The sequence below is a fragment of the Dipteris shenzhenensis genome, chromosome 2, assembly GCF_047967505.1.
Source record: "Dipteris shenzhenensis isolate YYH24624 ecotype China chromosome 2, Dip_SZ_1.0, whole genome shotgun sequence".
NCBI classification, from domain to species: domain Eukaryota; kingdom Viridiplantae; phylum Streptophyta; class Polypodiopsida; order Gleicheniales; family Dipteridaceae; genus Dipteris; species Dipteris shenzhenensis.
This window is the reverse complement of record NC_141597.1, coordinates 31,027,098-31,050,796: the sequence shown is the minus strand read 5'-3', so window position 1 is coordinate 31,050,796 and position 23,699 is coordinate 31,027,098. Positions and strand designations below refer to the sequence as shown.

Sequence of the window (23,699 nt, the reverse complement as noted above, 5' to 3'; positions counted from 1 at the left end):
CTTCTACGAGCTAAAAATGCCCAAATGTGGTGGAAAGGCCGACAGTAAAAGGATGACCTGCAGCAAGGTATTTGACAACCCAAAAGAGCATCGACTCAACAAAGTCGACTCATAGTGGTTAAAACCTTAACCAATGTGTTTGCTAATGCTCATGCTGTTTGCTGAGTAAGGAAATTGACGAATATATTGAGTTGTCCCAAAGAAGTTTCTCAGAAATAACTTTATTTCATAGACTTGTGATCAACAATGATGGTGCTTTACCTGTGAGTTAAGTACCACAGGCAAAATAAAGCCATCAATTTTCAATCCTACAGATTGATGGCTTGGCTTAGGAGCTTGATACATCTAAGGGTTATATTTGCAGTCAATATACTCACGACAAGATTCAACAAAGTGCCACTCATAAGACCACCTGGGGCTCATATGTACGCCAAGCCATGCTCTTTGGGCATGCTGATTTTCTCTATGATATCCTAATTCATAGCAAGAGCGAGGATGAGGAATTAATTCATAGTCAGAGAGGTGGCCTATATTTGTCACATTGCACATTTGATAGGATTAGAGTGGAGCCTACCAAGGTTCATAGGCCTTAATGTTCCTTAACGGGGCTCATAGCACAGGTTGCCCTACTTCAACACCCCTCTCAGTCCTTGGCTGTGGGCCGATAGCCACAAGCTGAAGTAGATACTCCAATTGCTTCCAAAAAAGTACTTGAGTAAGAAGATCATCTACATTCTCTTTTGTTGGATAATGAAAAAGCTCCACCATGCCACCCTCAATTAGCTACCACCTCAATATGCTTTGTGCAATCGTGGAGCATTAGGTTGTATGCAACCAACGATGCAACTTTCGCTATCACACTAGATTGTATGCTTACCAACGATGCAACTATCGCCATCACATGGAATCAATAAAGAATCATTCTGTGTGCGCCCATCGCAAATTTGCAAACAACTATCTAAGTTAGACAGCCACCTGGTAGATTGTCATGAATCGACATCTCCACCACAATCTGAGTCAATCATCTCCTACAGATTGATGGCTTGGCTTAGGAGCTTGATACATCTAATGGTTATATTTGCAGTCAATATACTCACGAGAAGATTCAACAAAGTGCCAATCGTAAGACCACCTGGGGCTCATATGTACGCCAAGCCATGCTCTTTGGGCATGCTGATTTTCTCTATGATATAGAGCGAGGATGAGGAATTAATTCATAGTCAGAGACGTGGCCTATATTTGTCACATTGCACATTTGATAGGATTAGAGTGGAGCCTACCAAGGTTCATAGGCCTTAATGTTCCTTAACGGGGCTCATAGAACACGTTGCCCTACTTCAACACCCCTCTCAGTCCTTGGCTGTGGACCACTAGCCACAAGCTGAAGTAGATACTCCAATTGCTTCCAAGAAAGTACTTGAGTAAGAAGATCATCTACATTCTCCTTTGTTGGATAATGAAAAAGCTCCACCATGCCACCCTCAATTAGCTACCACCTCAATATGCTTTGTGCAATCGTGGAGCATTAGGTTGTATGCAACCAACGATGCAACTTTCGCTATCACACTAGATTGTATGCTTACCAACGATGCAACTATCGCCCATCACATGGAATCAATAAAGAATCATCCTATGTGCGCCCGTCGCAAATTTGCAATCAACTATCTAAGTTAGACAGCCACCTAGTAGACTGTCATGAATCGACATCTCCACCACAATCTGAGTCAATTATCCTTAAAGCTTAGCGCTTTGGGAGTAGAAGATGCCAAAGTCATGAGTACCTTTCAAACACAGGAGATATCTAGTTGAATCCAAGAACATGCCCAAACTCATCCTCTAAAAATAACACATAGTGCAGTTTCAATCTCATGAGTCAATCATAAGGTTGAAAACCATAAACTGCATCACACATAGCAGAGACTAGCTACTATGACATTCCCACTAACATCATTAGCGCCCAACAATGGTATTTGTACTAAGTTTCTATCAGCACTCTAGAGGTGAAAGGTAGACTTAGTTGTGACAAAGGCTAGCACTAAACGAGAAGGCTAATCAAAATATAGTCCACATTCCAACTGCTTGTGAAGACTATATAGATACCTTTGTAAGACTAGAATATAGTCCACATTCCAACTGCTTGTGAAGACTATAGGATTTCATTTTAGTCTCTCCTAAACTAGCATCCAAGCCAAAAAATGCTTAGATCTTCTAGCAGATACGAAACACACACTTAAGATAGAAAGAATTTATCGTAATATCAGCAAGCCGTAACATGGACAAAAACTTGACAAGGTGAAATTTGCATGTTCGCTAATACAACAGAATCATATATCTAGATGAATCCAAGAACATGTTTAAACTCTTCCTCTAAAAATACGACACAGTGTGCAGTTTCGTACGCAACAGTGATGACTGGGCACAAGTAAAATGAGTGCCGAAAGAAGATTGCAGATGAGAAGAACGGAGTAAAGAAAGAGTCCAGCAACAACGCACAGGCAGTACCAGTAGAGCTGTTCGTAGCAATTGAGGAGATTTACACGGAGGCAGTTTATGTACCTGCGGATGAACCTTGGATTATTGATAGTGGTGCATCGCGCCACACAACCAATCGGAAGGATTGGTATACCTCTCTACAGCCGGTAGGGAATGACATCCTGGTAGCAGTCGGCAATGATGTAAAATGTCCAGCAAAAGGAAAAGGTACGATTGCTCTCAAGTCAAATGGAGTTGTAAAACAGTTGTCCGATGTCCTTTATGTGCCAGAAATTTCAAGAGGAACTTGTTGTCCGTTTCTGCAATCACGGATCGGGACCTCAAAGTTCAATTCGATAAGAATGGCGCATAGATTTTGGATCTTCAAGGGAAGGTCGTTGGTAAAGGTACACGGTGCAACAACATCTACGAACTCTCAGCTTTCAGTACTGGAGCCGATGTGAAGAACACTAAGCTATGGCATGAGAGGTTTGGTCATCTAAATTCTAAAGGAGATGCATAAAAGTGGAATGATTGCAGACCTACCAGAAATTATAGATCTGCCCGATGTATGTGAAGCTTGCATGATGGGCAAGCAACATCGACAGCCCTTTCCTAAAGAGGCCAGCAAGGCAAAGGCTCCTCTAGAGCTCGTTCACACGGACCTTTGCGGAAAGATGGAGACGAAAGCTTTGGGTGGTTCCTACTACTTTATGACGCTGATCGACGACTATAGGATAAGGATATGGATATACTTCCTGAAGACTAAAGACGAGACTTTTAGTAAGTTCAAAGAATGGCATGTCATGGTCGAGAAAGAAACGGGGAGGAAGGTGAAAAAGTTGAGATTAGACAGAGGTGAAGAGTTCACATCAACTGAATTCGAAAGTTACTGCAAAAGTCACGGGATCAAGAGACAGAAACCCTCGCTACATACATCACAGCAAAATGGAGTAGCAGAACGCAAGATGCGCGTCATTTGCGAAATGGGCAGGAGTATGATGAAAGGGAAAGATTTGCCAAAGACTTTCTGGACTGAAGCATGTAACACGGCAGTTTACATTCTGAATTGTAGCTACACGAAGGCTATGAACGGGATGACTCCACTGCAGGCCTTTTCTAATAGAAACCCTCAGCTGCACATTTCAGAGTTTTTGGATGTGATTGTTTTGTGCATGTCCCTGATGCTAATAGGACCAAATGGGAACCGAAGAGCCGGAAGTGTATTTTCTTGGGCTACAATAAAGAGGCTAAGGGTTACCGTCTCTATAACCCTGTTACCAAGAAGGTAATAGTAAGTCGCGATGTGGTCTTCTCAGAACAGCCGCATCAATTGGAGGAGGATGCTTCCTTCCTAGACAACCACGACCAGGATATCCATCCAGTACACCACCAACAGCAGACCGAACTCCCCCAACGGTGCTTGGGAGGATTCAAGATAAAGAAGAGGAAGAAGAGCCTGCGAAACCACAACAGCAATGGCCATTCCCGAAGTGGGTAAAGCAGCTTTTGGACGGTAGAGAACCTCCAGCCATTGAGGAGGAACCATCCGAACACCGCCGGTCCAAGAGATTAGAGGAGCAAAGAAGGACGCAGGAACACTTGATCAACTATGCTTTGATGACAGAGGTGATCCGTGCTGATGAACCCAAGTGTCTTGAAGAGGCACAGGTGGATGGAGGCTATGCAGTCGGAGTATGGCTCCATAATAAAGAACAACACTTGGGACCTTGTGGATCGACCACCAAAACGCAAGGTAATCGGCACCAAGTGGGTATACAAGACCAAGTACAAGTCCGATGGCACGTTGAATAAGTACAAGGCTCGGCTCGTGGCAAAAGGATTCACACAGATACATGGTTTTGATTATCAAGATACTTTTGCTCCCACAGCTCGACTAACCACAATTCGTAGTGTTTTAGCTTTAGCAGCCCAAGGAAGTTGGCCCATGTTTCAGATAAATGTAAAATCCGCCTTTCTGAATGGAGATCTCAAGGAGGAGGTATACGTGAAACAACTACTAGGTTTTGAGATCCCCGGTTCAAAAGGTAAAGTCTGTAAACTGAAGAAGGCACTTTATGGACTGAAACAAGCCCCACAAGCATGGTACCAGCGGATTGATGCCTACTTTTTGCAAAACGGGTTCAGGAGGAGCCCATCTGATGCAAATTTGAATATCTTCAGAGAAGGAGGCAGGTGTATGATTGTGGTCCTTTATGTGGACGACCTTGTCATAACAGGGAACCATGAAAAGAAGATCTTGCAGACAAAGAATTTGCTAGGAAGAGAGTTTGAAATGACAGACCTCGGACTGATGCATTTCTGTTTGGGGATTGAAGTTTGGCAAGAGCCAAAACAGATCTTCATCCCACAGCTGAAGTATGCTGGAGAGATACTGAAGGCATTTGGCATGGCTGAGTGCAAGACAGTTGGCACCCCTATGGAGGTTAACGTGAAGCTCTCAAACGAGGATTCATCACCGCTGGTGGACAAAGCGAAGTACAGAAGGCTTGTGCACAGTTTGATTTACTTGTGCAACACGCGGCCGAACATCAGCTTTGCGACTGGTGTACTAAGCAGGTTTTCCAATAAGCCCCAGGAGAACCATTGGAGGACAGGGATGCGGGTGCTGAAATACATCAAAGGCACACTTGATTATGGCATCACCTATACCAAGGGCAACATCTTGACCGGATTCTGTGACTCGGATTGGGCAGGAGACGTGGACAGCAGGAGATCAGCGACAGGTTATTGTTTCTCACTCAGATCTGGAGCTGTGTCATGGATCAGCAAGAAGCAACCTACAGTTGCTCTTTCTTCTACCGAAGCTGAGTACAAATCAGCATGTTTTGCTTCTTGTGAGGCAGTGTGGTTGAGGAGGATTTTAGGGGACATGGGTGCAGTGCAGAACAAGCCTACGCAGTTATCATGTGACAATCAGAGTTGCATGGCGATTGCAAAGAACCCTGTGTTCCACGCCCGCACAAAACACATTGAGATTCAATATCATTTTATACGCGAGCTCATCATGGATGGAGAGGTCAACTTGGTGTACTGTCCGACTACAGAGAATGCTGCGGACATCTTCACGAAGGCTCTTGGAAGAGACTTGCTGGAGAGGCACCTTCATCGACTTGGCATTGGGCCGAAAAAGTAAGTTCACTTGCGGGTAGACATTGAGGGGGGGTGTTAGATATCAATGCTCTACTCTCGTGTAACTACGTGGGAACCAGCTAACTCTACTTGTAAGCCCCCCATATGAGGAGAAGGCATTTGAGTAGCTCGGTTATCCGGTAGGTCCTGGTTTGGACACCAGATGGGGGCCATGTGTGGCCTGATGGCTGGACGGAGTTGGCACACTGCCAACTAGACTACATGCAAGTGCGGGAAGGCATCCCATGATTGACCGCACTGAGGGTAGACAGAGCATTTCCCGAGACAGCCCACTCTCGGGTTGCGGGGCCCGTTTGGAGCCTCAGATGATCCCGGATGGCTCTGGGCTGAATGGCGTCCATAGGTCAATTGCTCTATTTTGCGCCACGGTTCTATTGTGTGGTCGGTGGCCTATTTCGGGACCGACCCCCAATCGACCGTTTTGGGCGAACTGGGTCGGTGACCCAATTGGGTCTAACCGACTACTAATGGTGGCTATATAAGAGCAAGCCCGTGAAGCCCATTTCATCACTGGCTACAGCAACCCTGATTCCTAAGCATCCAACCTCCATCCTCTACTGTTTCTAGCACGCAATCGAAGCTCCTCACACAGGAGCGCACGGTTGGGAGGCAGTGTCATCTATTGTATCAGTTCTACAGTAATCAAATTTTTGATTCTCCATACTATCTGCTTTTCTCTCTTGCGTACGAGATCCTGTTATCTGTTGAGCACAGACGTTGTATTGTTTTCTTACATCAACACCATAACTCCAAAAGAAATAAATGGGCGTGTGTTGATAGGATAAAGAAGACATTTCATCAACTGATGATATACTGTATCATCAACCAAGGGGGATGAATCATGTTGGAACGTCTGCTCCTTGGATCCATCCAGGTAATTGCTAGTGTTACACCTAATTTCTTGGGGCGTCCAAGTACAGAACCATCACCCCACCTTCATGTATGAATCAACACGGCTGCTGCATTTTTTCAATCACCCACTTGGGTATCTCGGTTTTTTCTTTAACCTCATGCACGTGCAAACAGATATCTCTAATTTCCTAGAAGACTCCATAATAAATTCAGCCTCTTTGCTATTGTTTTAACCCCTCAGTCTGCATAATCATTTTGCCCTTTTGGTTCATTTCTAAACGACTCACCCTTTTGGTTCATTTCTAAACGACTCATCATTCTTTGCCGCTAGGGACTTGCTCCTTGCAGCATGGCTAATGATTTAGGTACATGGGAGTCTCGAAGACTCCTAGTCATCTCAGACCTCGATCACCAAAGACCTTGACAGCCAAATCCTTGACGAATCCTTATAACATATCAACACAATCAACTTAGTTACATCTAGATACATCTCTAAGAATCTTTTGTCATCAATCTGTTCGAGATCATGCCATGTTTTGATTAGAACGTAATGTTCCTTCCCTCTTGAAGCATCAGCATCCTTGATGATGAAATCTGGAAATGCTCTCTGCATCTAGTACACCGATTGCCAAGTCACCTATGATAGAGGTAAACCATGCCATGCAACCAACACTATGGGTATCTTCCATTTACTTGCATTGTTCCTCGATCTAGAATTCTTGTTGGTTTGCAACTTGCATTATCCTCTATCTCTTGAAACAAAACAATACCCTCGATTAGTAAGTCGAATGACCCTCTGCTTGACATCATTCTAAGTAGGTACAACTACCTTTCCATTACGTTCTAGTAGACCATCATCTATGGTATACTTTGCATAAGGTTGGCACTTTCTAAATCCAGGTTATCTATTACCCCAGATTAATCACAATAACTTTAGGCCAAAGGCTTTGGATAAAATTGTCTACTTTCTGAGTCTCCCTTATCTCAGTCATTAGAGCACTCTCTAATACCACGAAACTCATATTATGCATAATGCATGACAAAGTATTAACAACCTTATTTTTCTTTCTTCTTCGGTGCTGAATCTTAATATTCAACTCTTGCATGAGCTTTGCCCACCTAGATTGGTGGCCACGCACGTCAGGTTGTTAAAAAAAATACTTCAGAGTATCATGGTCCACATCCACATAAAACTCTAAACCATACAAGTGATGTCTCCATGCTTTTAAGCATGAATAACAATGTACATCTCTTATTCATGAGTTGGCCATTTACACTGAGAGGGAGAAAGCTTCTTGCTTTCAAAGGCTATTGCCCTTCCCTCTTGGAGAAGAACTGCTCCTATTGCAATGCCACTTGCATTGATTTCTAGGAAACGTCTGTCCCCACACAAAAGGTACGTTATCTGAGGTCAGCTCACTTAAAGGCAACAGTGTCTCAAAAATTCCTTTGATATGCCTTCCATAAAAACTGGACGAATCCTAAGAATGATTCCGATGTGATCACACAACGGCCAAACTAATATCGCAGCCACCTTCTTCGGATCCATTTCAATCCCATCTGAAGCAATAATTAATCCCTAATACTCAAGTTTAACCATGCATAGCATGGTTTTCTTTCTATTAACAAATAGACTGGCTTTCCTCAAAGTATTAACACTTTCTGTAAATGTTCACGATGTTCGGCAATACCTTTGCTGTAAATAAGACTATTGTCAAAAGAGTACACTACGAATCGTCATCTTGTCGTCAGCTTTATCTTGAGAGTTGACGATCTTCTTTTACGAAGCAATGGAAGTAGAGGTTAGGGACCTTTCAAATTTTCATGGCTATGAGCTGAGTCTTTATCTTGAACTTCCACGATGGATACTTCATTCCGTCAAGCTTGCTGGCTTCTGTAAAGTTCAGACCTGCAAGTGATGATGCCATACTTGCCACAAGGAATATCCTATACTCCCCATAAAGCTCTGACATAGTAGAAAAGAGAAGAGAGGAGTTGGCTTTAAGAAATAGGCTGAACTGACTGCTACATGAGCACCTTGGGCTTTGAGTACCACGTAGAAAAACAAAGAGAGAACTTTGCCCAGGATAGAAAGTTCACAGGCATAAACTACCCACAGTCAATTTCTCTAAACAACTCAGAGAACGTACAGTAAAGCAAACTGTGAATATACTGCAGCATCCAAAATAGTGAATATTGAACAAGCAGTCATTGTAGGGTTCAATAAGGTGAAGTAACCTCTTCTGCACCAGAACTCCTGCTCCACGCACCTCGGGGAGAGGTTTACGTAGGCTAGGGTAGACAGAACAAGTATGGAGAGGCATGGGACGTTGGGGGGAACTGGAGAGGCTGGGGTAGAGAGGTCTATATAGGGGCTTGAACAGCCCTGGACTGACCTACTGCCACTGCAAGGTCATTTCCATAACAATGGGGGCTGCTGTACTGCAGCCTCCTGCAACTCATGCTGCACCAAAGCAGGGCCTAACAGCCCTGCTAAACTAATTCAAAAAGAATCCCTCTCCCCATAGGTGCCTCGCCCAAGTATAGGGCATAGTAACCTCTCTCCTGGGCAGGCCTAATGTCCCCTGATGAGGCTCACAGGCAGGTGCTGCCCTATTTCAACAGATCAGGCATCTTGGCAGCTGATGTCATATGCCTGGAATTGTTACACAGCCATCTACGATCCAGGCTTATCTTCCTTGTTCAACCATATTTGCAATGTTTGAGCTTACGCTCTACAATGTGGTGGGCTAATGGGAGGCTTTAGGCTTCTAGTGCTAGGACAAGAGTTAACGAGTTTGATAATAACCTATCCTGCCAGATTACACAAGGTTTGGGACACAAGCCTTTCATTTCAGCCAACATTGGGACAAGGGCTATACTGTTATCCTTACTTTCTTGTGGAAATCAATTTGGCATGGCTTCTCCGATGTCACTGGTGTTCCCATGTACATGTGAAAAAGTTCTGGCTCAGCCCATGACCAGAGCTGCTTGTCCTACAGCCATTTCAAACATTTCCTCCTTTTTGCACCTCTATTCTGATTAGAATTATCATCAAAAACTCGTTTATGAAAAATATATGCTTCCTTGACTGCTTGAAACTCCACTCATTATTACCATCAACCCATCTATTAAAAGAATGTGTTATGGCATCAAACTCAAATCAATCAGTGCCCACAACTAAGTGCAGGTTACATATATATTGTACACCTAAAGCACAGCAAGTTTCTATTGTTCATCTCTACCAGAAGGGCAGGATCAGCCATGATGATTAAATAAAATGATGAATGAAATGCAGCCCTTATTTCTCTTTCAACTAAACCAGTATGGACTATACTTCAGCAGGTGAAATGGTACTTTACACATTTATTTATTTATTTATAATCATGTAGGCCTCCCCACTCACTTTTTTACAGATGAGCAGAAGTTGAAATTTACATTTCTAAAGCTACTGAAAGAATAAATTCTAAAAATTAGCCCTTAGGAAGAATGTTTCATCATTCTTTGCCATTTCATTATGAACAAAATTTGCTCTTTTACTCACATTCACAAGGGTGACGTATGCCTGTTGCCTTGTCTTGGATTTTGGACAATAGATTACCACATCTTGAATCACCTACTTCCTCAAAAGACAAAAGAAAGAGAGTTTAAGATGGTCCATACTCACATCTTGCCTTGAAACATTCAATAGTGATAGTGCACGTCAAAAATTAGATATACTCAAAAAAATCCAAGACACATTTGAACTGCACTACACAAGTTGTGATCAGACTTCTAAAATCGGCTAACAAAGGTGTCTGATCTAATTTTAATCAAGATCACAGCATATATCCTATACGCAGCAAGATCCAGTGCTCAATCTAGGTATAGAAGAACCAATTTTAAACAGCAAACCATCCATATGCAATCATAAATAGATGAAACAAAGTAGCATATTCATATATACAGCTTCGGCACCCTTCCTAGAATTAGATAGATCTTGGGGGCATCATCCTGGGTGCTCATTCGCTTGATTCCTCTTGAATGGGTCAATGCACTTGATTCCTCTTGAATGGGTCAATGCACTATCTTTTGACTTTGGGTGGCAGGCTGTTTGCATTTGATGAGCTACAGATCTGTCCCACTTCCATATACAATCGTAAGTAGAGCCACACATAAACATCCATCTACACAGATTTAGTACCCTTCCTAGAGTAAAATCACTCTCAGAGGAGTGATCATTAACAGATGAACTAAAATTACGTGTTTCATCAGCCCCTGTTATCTTGACTGGCAGCAGTTAAACTGCACTATCTTTTTAAGTTCAGGCACAACTGATTTCAACAGAAGGAAATGTTTGTAAGACGATGTTGTATTGCTTTTATAGCATCTGCAGCAGGCAATATCACAGTAAAGAGTTTCATTTCAGATCATTGGCCCGTCATAATTGTAGTATGCAAAGTTAAACACTAATGGGTAACATGTTTTCCGGGGATTTACATCAAGGAAAAATATTGTTCTATTTCAATAGTACCTTAGTCAGAACTTTCCAATACTTACTTGAAAACCATTATGCATGAACCTGGGGCTCTTATGCACAAGGAATATTGAGCCCAACCTTCCCACCCACATACCGCTCACATCATCCTATTCGCAGTTATTTCAGGACAGTCAAAGACACTTAAACATTCCCTCCATTTGCAATAAATGGTCTCAGAGAAAAATACCTCTCTCTATCTCTCTCTTTCCCTCCCGTTGTCTCTTTCTTTCTCTCTCTTTCTCTCTCTATCCCTCCCCCCTTTCCTCACTATCTATAGAAATATGTGTTGCAATATGGTCTTTTAAACACCCCTCTAATGTAGTGGGAGATCGTATTCCACTCAAAGGGCACACCTAAATTATCTAGTTAGGAGACAAACGTAGAGGTTTCTTGCTACAGCCAACACTCCGTGCAGCGGAAGGTTATGAAAACGTTTGCCCAGAAATCACAACGGTGCTAATTCAAACCTCACTCCTTTCCTTGATGTGTAAGTGCATAGAGAGAGAGATAGACACAGACTTAGATCCTTGAACAGTGCGACAGTAGTGTAGAACAGTAGATCATGTATTATAGATCGCTCCAGACAAATGGACAAAACCTGATACAAAAGGGTGTGCTCATGTGCCACCATCTAACAGCCAAGATGTTGCCTAGATGTGGACCCCTGACCACTCAAAACTGTTATCTACCTCCTCCTGGCACCTTCAATCTCTGCCAGCTTGCGTACTCTCCTAGAGCTTCAGTGGGCTGCGAAATGATGCGCTTTTAGACACTCCTTACTGCTTCTCCTCCTGATGAAGATCTGCAGGCTGAGTGCTCCACCAACCTTGATCCTGGAGAAAGCCAATGGTGTAGGCATTGTTGTATGAGTCTCAGGACCTCCCTGCTGCTGTATGTGCAGCCCAAACTGTGGCACCAGAAGACTCCACACACTGAATGAATGATCTCCCCCTAGAGGGGCCTTAATATAGGCCTTGGAAGGCCCCGAATAGGTCGCAGACTGGCCTGATCTGTCTGCAGACACAAATGGGTCTCAAAACAGGCACCTGCCTTCCATGTGCCAGCCGTACACACCTGCGCCTTGTTCCAGACCTGTTTTGACGCTGCAGAACTGCTTACAGGGCATATAAGGCCTGCCCTTACACATGTACCAGACCTATCTGTGCAACCTTCTGCCCCAGGCATTGCTGCACCTCCTGCAATTCAGCATCAGCTCCAGCCATCTGTCCTTGCTGCTGCCGACCAGGTACCTCTGTTTGGCCCTGTACTGTCTGCCTTGCAGCTATAATGACTCCATACTGGTCTGCTGTCCTTTGCAGGTTCTACTGTAGCACCTAAGCCTGCTGTTCATGCTGTCCACACGGCACCCTGCAGGCTGGCCATGTGGCAACCCTGCACTCCATCTCAGATCTGCCGCTATGGCAGTCTCTCTCTCTGCCCACGTAGCATCTCTCAGACCCTTTTCTTTCTGCTAGTACACCTCCCCCATGTCCCCCTCATTTGGGGGCTCCAGGTGGGTAGGTGACTGTGATAATCCCAACCCCTCTCACCGACCCATTGTGGGCCAACATCCACGCATCGATGCAGATGCTCCATCAGCTACCAATGCGAAGCACTCAAGAACAAGTCCGAGACATCCTCAATCATCTGTCTTGAACCCACAACTCCTTCTCCAAGTCCAGAGCCGCACAAGCAAACCATCCCGGCACACAAGTATAATCCAGGTAGCACCAAAGGTCTATGGCAGCACCATTTTCGATCACAAACCTGCCAGCATTTTCAAGCAAGCTTGGCACAAACATCAGGTTGATCTAGCTGCACCCCTTGGAATCTAAAAGCAGCCTGGATCCTGCCAAGCACCACACTCCCAAGGTCTGTTTCAACCTGACACTTTGGCGCCATCCGCAACCAAGAGCTCCACCTGAACAATGAAATCCGAGTGGCAGATCCATATATATCTCCAAGGCCAAGTGTCTTTCCAGAAATCCTAGACCATGAGCTCCATATGAGCTCTCATATTGAATAACCCTCTCTCTCTCTCTCTCTCTCTCTCTCCACCTCTGATGTCTTGATAATGTTGATGATGTGACTGATATGTAGTCGACCAGTGACATGACTATGTTGTCCTCAGTACTTGGTACTACCATTCTGCATTGTTTTGCATTTTGCATTGGTGTGGATGCTCGTTTAGTAGCTCCACCCTCACAGCTCACTTGTATCAAGATTTTCACAGTCTCATAGACCCATCAGTCTTCCGAAGACTTTAATAAACTCTCTTTCTCTCTCTCTCTCTCTCTCGTTTAGTAGCTCCACCCTCACAGCTCACTTGTATCAAGATTTTCACAGTCTCATAGACCCATCAGTCTTCCGAAGACTTTAATAAACTCTCTCTCTCTCTCTCTCTCTCTCTCTCTCATAGACCCATCAGTCTTCCGAAGACTTTGATAAACTCTCTCTCTCTCTCTCTCTCTCTCTCTCATAGACCCATCAGTCTTCTGAAGACTTTGATAAACTCTCTCTCTCTCTCTCTCTCTCTCTCTCTCTCATAGACCCATCAGTCTTCCGAAGACTTTAATAAACTCTCTCTCTCTCTCTCTCTCTCTCTCTCTCTCTCTCTCTCTTTCATAGACCCATCAGTCTTGCGAAGACTTTAATAATCTCTCTCTCTCTCTCTCTCTCCCCCCCCCGCTAGCCCCTCTGCTCAGCCTCTCCGCCTCAGCCATCCCTCACCCGCTCAGCCTCCCCCCTCACCCGCTCAACCTTTCCGCCTCTCTCTCTCTCTCTCTCTTCCCCCCCCCCTCTCCCTCGTTCGTACCTCCCTTGCACGTACCTCTCCGTCCATACTTCTCCGTTCGTACAGCCCGTCGCCCGTCAGCAGCCCATCGCCCGTCAACAGCCACACTAACCCTAACCCAAGTTGGGCTAAACCCCAACCCAACCTGGGGGTTAGGTTCAGCTAGAGAGTTCAACAGACAGCCAATTATGGACTGGCCCACCCTCTCCTCCAAGTCCCCTTCAATTCCTTCAACCTCCATCAGGACTCGGTACTCTACAATTGCAGCCATGACACCCTCTCCTTATGCACGGAATTACCAACAAGAAGGCTCAAAATGACCCATCCTTGGGCAACAGGATCAGATTTTTTATCTACAGCAGGCAGTGAGAGAGCTACGATTGGAACTGGCAGAAGTAAAGGCTCAACTTCACATTCCGGAAGGGCCTGGTAAACAAGCAGTAATTGATGAGGCTGTAAAATCTTATAAGGATTCCCCCCCTACTCCGCAGCTAGTCTCTACAGTCAAAGATCTTGTTCACATTGAAGTACAAACTGCTAAGAAGGACATGATTGTGGAAGTGGATACCAAAGCAAGTAAGTCTGATATTCAAGCAGAGATCAAAGAACACGAAGCTAGAAGTGATAATGCGCTGATGATTAGAATAGGGGGACTCCCAGAAGATTGGTACAAAGAGGACACATAGTGAAATATTGACAAAGATCAAAGCAAGCTTGCCCAACATTGAATGGGTGGATGATGATGAGCAAGATGATGACAACTCCAGGCCAACTTCTATTATGCACTATAAAAGTCATGCAATCCTTACACTGAAGTCTAAAGATATGCAAATCAAGCTTCTTCGACAATCTTACAAACTGAAGGATACCAAAGTATGGATAGCAGAGGAGCTTACATAGGCTCAACTCAAGAATAAGGCAACTGACTTAGCTAAAGTCAAGGCTGCCAGAAAGGATGTAAAATGGGCAGCTTACCGTGAAGGCATAGCCCTAATCAGAGAGTTTAAATCAAAACTTAAAGACTCTCAGTCTTAAGCTGATGTATGGCTGTTTACTCTTTCAGACTATTATGTAGGTAATCTGAAATAATGTGGGTTGCTTTCTGCACTCCTTGGGAGCTGCCATGTGCCCTCCCTAAAGCAGATGTATTAGAGGGTTTCTTGCTGTCCCATAGACCTTTTGGTCCCCAGTGGATGTTAATAGACTTTCTTACTTTCTTTCTGGCAACAATATACACTTGTAATCTATAGATGTCCCCATCTCCACCATGAAGGCTTCAAAAGTCTCCCTCTGCCTACCAGGAAAGCTTTTACCCTCCAGTCCCTAAGAAAGACAAAGCAAAGTTTTGCCCAAAGCATGCTACTAAAGTCTGAATGTATGCACAAAGAATATACAAACGATGAATCCACCCGTTAGCATGCTTGCTTTGAAAACAAGCCAGGTACCACCCGGAGGCACGCATAACATACATGTTTAACCCTGTAGTGTCATCTTCAGTGTCCCTATATCCTTTTGACTCTGATCCTTGTGTCCTCTCAAAGACACCCCCCTTTTGCCTGTCAACTCTGTTCTCAGAGCAACCTAAGCAAACATTGTTGTCCTTCACCTTCACAAAGGTTTGTAGTCCCTTTGGCTCATCAGATCATCTCTCTTCACCCCGTAGGTGATCTGCAGGATGTACTGCCTGATTCCTGGCCTCTCTACCGCCCTGGTAGACAGAGGCACTGTTGTATGTGTCTGTATGTGCAGCCCAAACTGAGGCACCAGAAGACCCACATACTGAATGAATGATGCTCCTGGAGGGGTCTTTATATAGGGCTTGGAAGCCCCAAATTAGGCCGACCCAGTCAATAGACTGGCTGACTAGTCTGCAGACTGGACAGTCCTGTTGCAGACACAAATGGGGCCCCACAACAGGCACCTAGCTGCCACATGGCAGCCATACACATCTGCACCATTTTCTAGCCCTGTTTTGGCCTGCTGCAGCAGCCTGACTGTCACGTGGCAGCCATACACCTCTGCGCCCTGATCTGGCCTTGTTTTGACCTGCTGTAGCAGCTTGACTGTCTGTAATGACCCGCCCGGTACTGCTGCTGTCTGCAGGGCATATAAGGCCTGCCCTTGTGTATGTACCTGACCTACTTGTGGGAACTTCTGCCCGAGGCATCTGCTGCACCTCCTACAGCTCAGTATCAGTTCCAGCCATCTGTCCATGCTACTGCCGACCAGGTACATACCTCTACTTGGCCCTTTACTGTCTGCCTTGCAGCCATAATGACTCCATACTGGTCTGCCATCCTTTGCAGGTCCTACTGCAGCACCTAAGCTTACTGTTTATGCTGTCCCCATGGCAGCCTGCATGCTGCCCATGCGCAGCCCTGCACTCCATCTCCGATCTGTCCCTATGGCTGTCTCTCTGTCTCTCTGCCCATGTGGCATCTCTCAGACCCTTTTCTTTATACTAGTACACCCCCCTATGTCCTGCTTATTTGGAGGCTTACACGTGGGGAGGTGACCATGATAATCCCAACGTATCTCTTGTCAAGAAACCATATCGCCCCGATCCTGCAGCTCGAACACCCTCTTCTTATGCACATATATATGAGAGAGGAGGTCTTTTAAGCCACCCCATTATTGGATAAACTAGAAAGAAAGCAATCACTGAAAGACTCTACACACAAATCTTATATAGAAACCCTAAGAAAAGAAGTAAGACGACTATCTTAAAAAGATGATTTCAGGCCTGGCCAGTCCTTGCATAATCAGCGTTCTAATTCCCATAAACATCCATAGAGAACGAAACCTTTTGATCAAGGAAACACCCTATCCCAGATAGCAACCCCCAACAGACCACAATGAAAACAAAGCAAAAGAAAACTGTGTTAGCAAGGGTTAACTCCAATACAGCAGGCTGGACTGCCATTATTTCCATGATTGTGGCAGAGTATAGCTGAAAATTGCCATTAATAATGAAATAGAAAACTGAACCTGTAAAAGGCTACCAAGCTTCAAACTAGTTTCACTGCATTCCTCCAGCTGAATGTTATCCAAAATGTCCGCAGGTTTCAAAAATACGCCCAACACAGTTGACAATAAATCAATCCCATGTTCGACTACCTTCCATGACCCCGCTTGTGGAACAAGGAGGACCTTAACATTACACAAGACATCCAGCAACACGTGCTTTGAGCCCTTCATTCTGAGACACAATGAATCTATTGCCTTATGATCCTTGTCTGCTACTTCATCAAAACAGAATATCAAGTACACTGCTCTGCCACAGTGAAACAGATTAAAACAATAACGTATATCAGAGGGAAGGTATAGGGGATGTGAAAAAGACAGATGACGGAACAAAAAGCCCAATGCATGTTTTATGTTACTTTCTCTGTGGTCAAACCTGCAAAAGCAGCTCCTCTTTGTGTTTCCAAAAGGTCGATAGTCTCACTGCAATATTCTGCATCAAGAACCTGAAAAGAGTCAACTTTCTTCTGGCCAGCCAAACAGCTGTCTGCTCTGAATTGTAGGAACTATGCATTGCTCTTTTTAAAAAAAATCTCAATGTACTGGAACACATGCCAATGATTACCCTTATTCATTGAAACAACAGTATCTTCAAGAAAGGTTCCAGTAAGCAGATTAGAATAAGGAAAACCGCAAGAAGGTAACAAACTGGCGAGCCGTAGCACAACAGAGTGCATGACACTTGGATTGTCCATCTCGTCATGCTTACATGAACTTTCCTGAAAGAACACAGAGTTCAAAAGAACATAAATGCCTCTAAATAGCTCAATGGGAAAAAATGAAGAAAACTATCAAAATAAGGACACAATAGATTCGGACCAAAAGCAGAAGAATGAAAATTCCCAGCATACGTTGCAGCCTTTGTTTTTGGTTTTCCTCCTGCATTATCACAATTCAAACAATAAACACATGCAGTAATCCGTTTAATAGATCTTGACATGTAGAATGAGCGAACCAAGAAAACATATACCTTCACAAGAATAGAATATATCCAATCTTCCAAATTAATTTTTTTAAGAAACAAGCGAAGAACAAAGGAGAAAGAAAATGAGACAAGGGAAGAAGGGAGTTTGTAAGCGACAGTAAACAAAGTTATGACTAAATAAGATAAAAACACAAGTAAGCAAAGCTATGCTTAGTCATAAAGTTTTTAGACTCCTCTCAAAGTATAGAGGAGAAGCGTACTTACAACATTTGAACTTACTACATCCAGTATTAAGATATACTTGGAAGATTTGAACTCATGGATAGAAGGTCTCTTCACAAAACAAGTATCCACTTACTTGCTAAATTCATTTATTGCATATCTTTATTTTTTGAAATTTTAAGTTTCTTAAATTAGGATGTTTGCCAAAATGATACACATGTTTTCCTACTGTTCAGTTAGGTACTAGTTGTCTATGGTCTAGCATTTGAGGGTGGATCTCCATTGAAGGGTTACGGGCATTAGTTTCCATCTCTTAATGAGAAACGTAAAGACCACACCCCACTTGACGTGACCTGAGTACTCAAACAAATGCATACAATGCATACCAACCCATCAACTGACAAAATAAGCATGTCTCGGGATCAATGGAGTGCTCTAAGGTGGATGGAACCTATGTGTAAACACATGTACCTCAAGTCAATTAAGTTCCAAGATAGATTAGCTTGGACTCATAAACAGAATCTTGAGTGTATATGTATTTCTCTATTCTCAACAATACAAGATAGGCTTCTTATATAGAGAGAGCCTTTAGAATAGTCAATACTTGTGGGATCCTCTGATCCACATCTCTCATGGCACCATATCTCAACACCTCCCCTTGGTGCCATGATCCATTGGCTACCGCAAGGTGGTCAGATGTGAGTTAACATTCCATCTCCTCCCCTTAGTGCATACCTTGCTACATAAGGTGGTCAAGTGTGGCTTTTACATGTCAATACCTCCCCTGAGTGCTTACATGGCTACTTGCAGGTGGACAAGTTTGATTACAAGAATATAGGCTAAAGGTGGAAAGTCTTTTGCTTCTCAATACATGTTGTCTATGGCGTTCTCTTCTTTGCTTGATGTAGCTTAATGCATGATGCTTTGTTCTTCCGGTTCCTTTAATGCTTTATGTGAGGATGCCATGTTCTGTGATATGGTCATCTCACGCATTTGTGCTTTCGGCATGCTTTTTGCATTCATGCGTTGCTTTACCATTTGTTGCAAAGGTCTTACCATGAGCTTTGTTTTGCTTCAATGGCGGTGTCTAATTACTGATAATCATTTTGATTTGACAGGCGCGTAGAGCTCGAAAAGACGACCACTTTTCCTTTTTGGAGTGCGTGAAAATTCTTCCTAGATTGGAAGTTACGGCTTGTCGAAGTTTTATGAAGAAGAGGTGGCCTGATGATGTGGCACAGAAATTCATATGCTGCTTACAAAACTGTGCTTTGCAGGGGTTATGTCCTTGGGTGGTTGCATGATGATGTGGTGTTAACCTAACCCTAAACCTTAACCATGGTTATTATGGGTTCACTTAACCATTGATCAAGGTAAGATTGAACTAACCTTAGTCTGACAAACTTAACCAAGGGTGCTTTCAACTAACCCTGGTCAATTTGTATCTGCCACGTGTCTTTGAGAGAACCTTATGAAAAAATCTAAGGCCAGATCTACGATTGCGAGACGACGGCAACTCTTCTCCTTCGTCGCTCGCTTCTCTTCCCAACCTCGAGGAGCTGGTGATTTGGGGTACTCGAGGGTGAAATCCCACCTAATCTTTGCTAAGCAGCTCAGTTGAGGAAAGTGATATTGAACATCAACATCTTGACTGGCCCTATTCCAACCGCTATGGCGAATTGCAGCAACTTGGAATGGCTCTCTCTCCTCAGCAACATCATAAGCGGTGGTATTCATCCTGAGCTCGGTTCGATGCCAAATCTCAAGCATGCTGCAGCTCGCCAACAATTCTGTCTGGAGGCATTCCAGCGACGCTTGGAAACTGCACGAAATTGATATGGTTAGATCTGAACAGCAACCTTCTGGTCGGAAACATTCCTCGTGAGATCGCTCAACAGTCGGGGAATGAAGCAGCAGCTCATGCATTCTAGTTGCAAGGGAATGAGCTCGAAGCAGGCTGGAGTGTGCTGCTCGCTGCAATCACTGTGAAGCATTCAAATGCTGGAGGGGATGCATGAAGGAGTCACAGTGAGAGAGATGGACTCTGAAGCCAGGGAAGGATCCATGAAAGCTATTCATGGTAGAATGCTTGGGAGGAGAGATTCTTGCAGCGATGATGAGCAAGAGAAACGATCCTGCAAGCAGGAAGCAGAGTGTAAGGGAAGTAGAGAAGCGGACGTTGGCCTGATAACCCATGATATTGGAGCTGAGCAGCAAGCTCAAAAATTAGCATCGTCACTCAAGCACTCATCCAGGAGCAAGCTCGAAACTTAGCACTGGCACTCAAACACTCATTCAAATCAGAGACTCCTCAGTAAGGAACTCAAGCAGACCCTCATATGCCTCCTTTGACCAAAGAAAAGACATAAACTGACCGGAACTTTCAATGTGGCTTCTCCTACGCATAGCACTCCTCCAATGCACATGCAACTTTAGGAGATCGGTTCTCTGGCTTGTCTTTGCTCTCAATGGATTCTCCTTCTTTGAATCTTTGCAAGCCTCACTCAGCTGTAGATGAAAGGGATCAACAGCTTCTTAAAAGAACCTTCACTTAACATGGAAAACCATTGGCAGATGCACTCCATGAAAAATCAACACTCAAAAACTCTCAAGAGATGAGCTACCCCAAGCTCTGATACCATGACAAAATATGTGTGCCTCAGGATCAATGGAGCGCTCTAAGGTGGATGGAACCTATGTGTAAACATGATGAAGAGAGTGCTGATGACATGTACCTCAAGTCAATTAGGTAAGAGCAAGCCCTCATCTATAAATAGTGGGCCTTTGGTCAATTCTCCTAGAACCCACAGAAGCTCTAAGTAGTTTTGGAGCAGCTTTTAAGAACACGAACCAACGCAAGAAAGGAGAGTTGGAACTAAATGCAGCGAGCTAGGTAAAAGAGGAGCTTTTCATGGTGGCTACACCCAATAGCCCCAAGATTGGATATTTTGGCCAGGGTGTCACAATACTCATGTCCAATGTTGAGCAGTGGTAGATTCCTATGTAAAAATGGAGTACTGCAGAGGTTGCTCAGACTATGCTGAGAACAAGGCCGCTGCACTAGGGAGAATGAGGATGTGGTCACTCTGAGGCCGAACGTATAGCAGTTGGAAAGTTTGAGCTCAGATTTTCATGTTACTGGGTCAGACTTTCATGGTGATGCTGATCTGGTGGGTACTTCACGCAGGTACTTAGCTTGCTAGAACAGCAGACTAAAATAAATTTGAACCAGGGTATGCTTTCTCTTCGTGCTTGATTTCAATTTCAGTTGCATGCTTTGGACACCTTGTTCTTCACCTGGAGGGTGGAAGCCTTCCAGACAAACAAAGGGGGAGTTCTAATGGCAAAGGCATTCAGAGCCTTCTGCTTGTTGGTTGAAGAATCTGCAGAGATGGCCATGCTGATAGGGCAGCTGACATGGAGGACTTTCCATGGTGGGTCAAATGCATGATGTTGGACAGATGTGTTGGTGACCTATTTGAAGACTTTGTGTCAGAGATGAGGGAGCCACAAGAAGAGGAGGGATTGCAGGTACTCAGGAGTCAAGCCCGAGTGGAGCTCAGTGAGCTTTCTTCTAAAGACACCTGGGAGCAGTTCCAGGGTTTCTTATAGCTTGTGGACAATGCTGGATGTTGAACGGGGTGAGACAGACGCAGAATACTTGGTGCCTTGTCTTGAATCAGGGTTTAGGCTGTTAGAAAGCTAGACCCATTATTCTAACACTCTCATCATATTTAATAGAACAATAGCTGGCAGTATGCACCGCTACAAAAAGTGCATACTAAATGTCACATATGCCGTCCATCGACCAAGAATTTGTAAAACTGAGAAACACTAGAAACATGAAGTCAACATACAGAAATCTGGTCGTCCAAATGAATCAAATAGCTTCTGAAGTCCAAGCAAATGTGAACCGAATTGTACAAATGCTTAAAGATAGAACAATGTGTCAAACCTGCTCATGCGTGCTGACGTCCTGTAAAGTCGTAACAAGTTGAACCATCTTCTCAAAAATCTGCCAAGTTTCAACACCTGTATCCACAGCAAGCCTGGCTGTGTTTAAGAGACCTGGAATAGACTCTCGGAAGAACTCCACCTTACGTGCTCTGATGCGTGTGAAAACTGCCACAAGACAAGGGACCCGACAGTTAAATCCTGTAATTAAAGGACGATACCAAGAAAGGAAAGTGCGTAAGCATGATAATGAACGTCTTACTTGTGGCTAGACCATCCAGTATGAGAGGACACAAAGCGAGATTTCCAGGTTCAGAATGCAAATTCAAAGCCTGGTTAAACAAGCAGACACCATTGAAGTTGTGCAAATCAGCCCTGCGATAACAAGGTAACGACTACGAGAAAAAGATACCTCCATGTAGGCAGTAAACATATCACGGGGGTTGCAGATGTCAACTAAGTTCTTCAATATAGATTCTGACATCGCCAGGCAGGTCTCTGAAATTCGCGCGTACTTGCAAAGGATACACGGCAGCTCTAGTCCGATGCAATCGAGAAGAACCTAACAACAAATTTGGATGAAGATGCGTTTCCAAATTCGACCAAAAATCACGATTTCAAGAAATACGGTATGGACTCACCTGTGCAGAGTGCGTAGAGGGATGGAGCGAAGCGATGGCTGCAGCGAGCAAGGCTTCGCAATGTGCAACAACGTCGGAGTCTACGGAGGATGATGATGCATCCAATTGTGTGAGGGGAGCTGAGAGTTTCTGCAACAAGTCATGTGCAGCTGCTTCCAACTCCATGTCTCCCTCAATCTCCATAGCTGGCAAACACAAATCAGCTCCACAATTACTTCCCCTTCATCTTCTTCTTCATCATCACCATCATAAATCAGCTCAACGAGTTTGGAGGAGGCAGCGTTCGTATCAGCCTCCTACATAAACACTACCAAAAAGTGAGTACAAGTACTCCCTAAGTTCTGCCAGAAGCAAACGATTGTCAGGATGAATGGATGATGCAACCGCTTGCAAATGCAAAAAGATTTGGTAACTCTATGTTTTTTTTTGGTGTGTGTAATTGGAGAGAGTTCTTAAAACAAGGTGAATTACATTCAGGCCTGCCCTCTATGGAGATTTATGAATTGGTAAATAAGAGAGTGGTCCCACCAATAAATATAATTAGTGCCAACCTTGTTTTGCTCATTTTTTGTGTTCGACCATATATGGTCAATTGTGTATCCATAAATAGTTGAAGGTTCTTGAATCAATTGCAAGAATTTATTTTGTGCCATGTATGAGTTAAGTATTGTTGAGGTAGTTTTGGTGGGATCATAGTGAGCGTTAAAGTTATCGATTATTGTAGTCGGAATGTTATGTTTTATTTGGAGTAGTTTGTCGAGTATGGACACAAGAATTGAATGTGGTGTTGTGTGTCCTCTGTAGACATTAATTATTGCGATGTTGGATTGTTGTGTTGTTTTGAATATTGTAAGATAGCATTCGTAACTTCTTTCAATGATATATTGTTCTAGTTCCAAGACTAGTTCATTTTTATAACATGTTGCAATTCCAACTCCGTTGTTTTTTTGCAAACATGTAAATCTTGGCAATGTCAGGTAGTTGTCTTGTTTGGAATGCAACTCTTGGAGGCATAAGACAGTTGCATTTAGCATGCTTTTATCATGGAGTATATCTTCATAGTGTGATGTTAATGCTCTTATGTTAAGTGATTGTATTGTCATTGTTGTTATTGTTTTGGAA

The 23,699-nt window shown here is 43.8% G+C and overlaps 1 protein-coding gene across 2 annotated transcripts in view; it reads right to left on the bottom strand.

Moving 5' to 3' along the window:
* Positions 1-22,922, bottom strand: part of ALF4 (aberrant root formation protein) — a 29,283-nt gene extending 6,361 nt beyond the window's left edge. Inside the window, exons 1-9 of one of the 2 annotated variants that reach the window (XM_087394928.1) lie at positions 22,578-22,922; positions 22,349-22,498; positions 22,199-22,268; positions 21,938-22,104; positions 17,655-17,714; positions 17,401-17,554; positions 17,212-17,268; positions 16,800-17,080; positions 10,043-10,114 (exon numbers count right to left, since the gene is read on the bottom strand). In XM_087394928.1, the coding sequence (XP_087251054.1) occupies positions 10,043-10,114; positions 16,800-17,080; positions 17,212-17,268; positions 17,401-17,554; positions 17,655-17,714; positions 21,938-22,104; positions 22,199-22,268; positions 22,349-22,498; positions 22,578-22,760 (1,194 nt within the window). In that variant the 5' untranslated portion in view covers positions 22,761-22,922. The remainder of the gene's footprint in view (positions 1-10,042; positions 10,115-16,799; positions 17,081-17,211; positions 17,269-17,400; positions 17,555-17,654; positions 17,715-21,937; positions 22,105-22,198; positions 22,269-22,348; positions 22,499-22,577) is intronic. The other variant, XM_087394935.1, reaches the window with a different exon arrangement.
* Between the last annotated feature and the right edge of the window lie 777 nt (positions 22,923-23,699).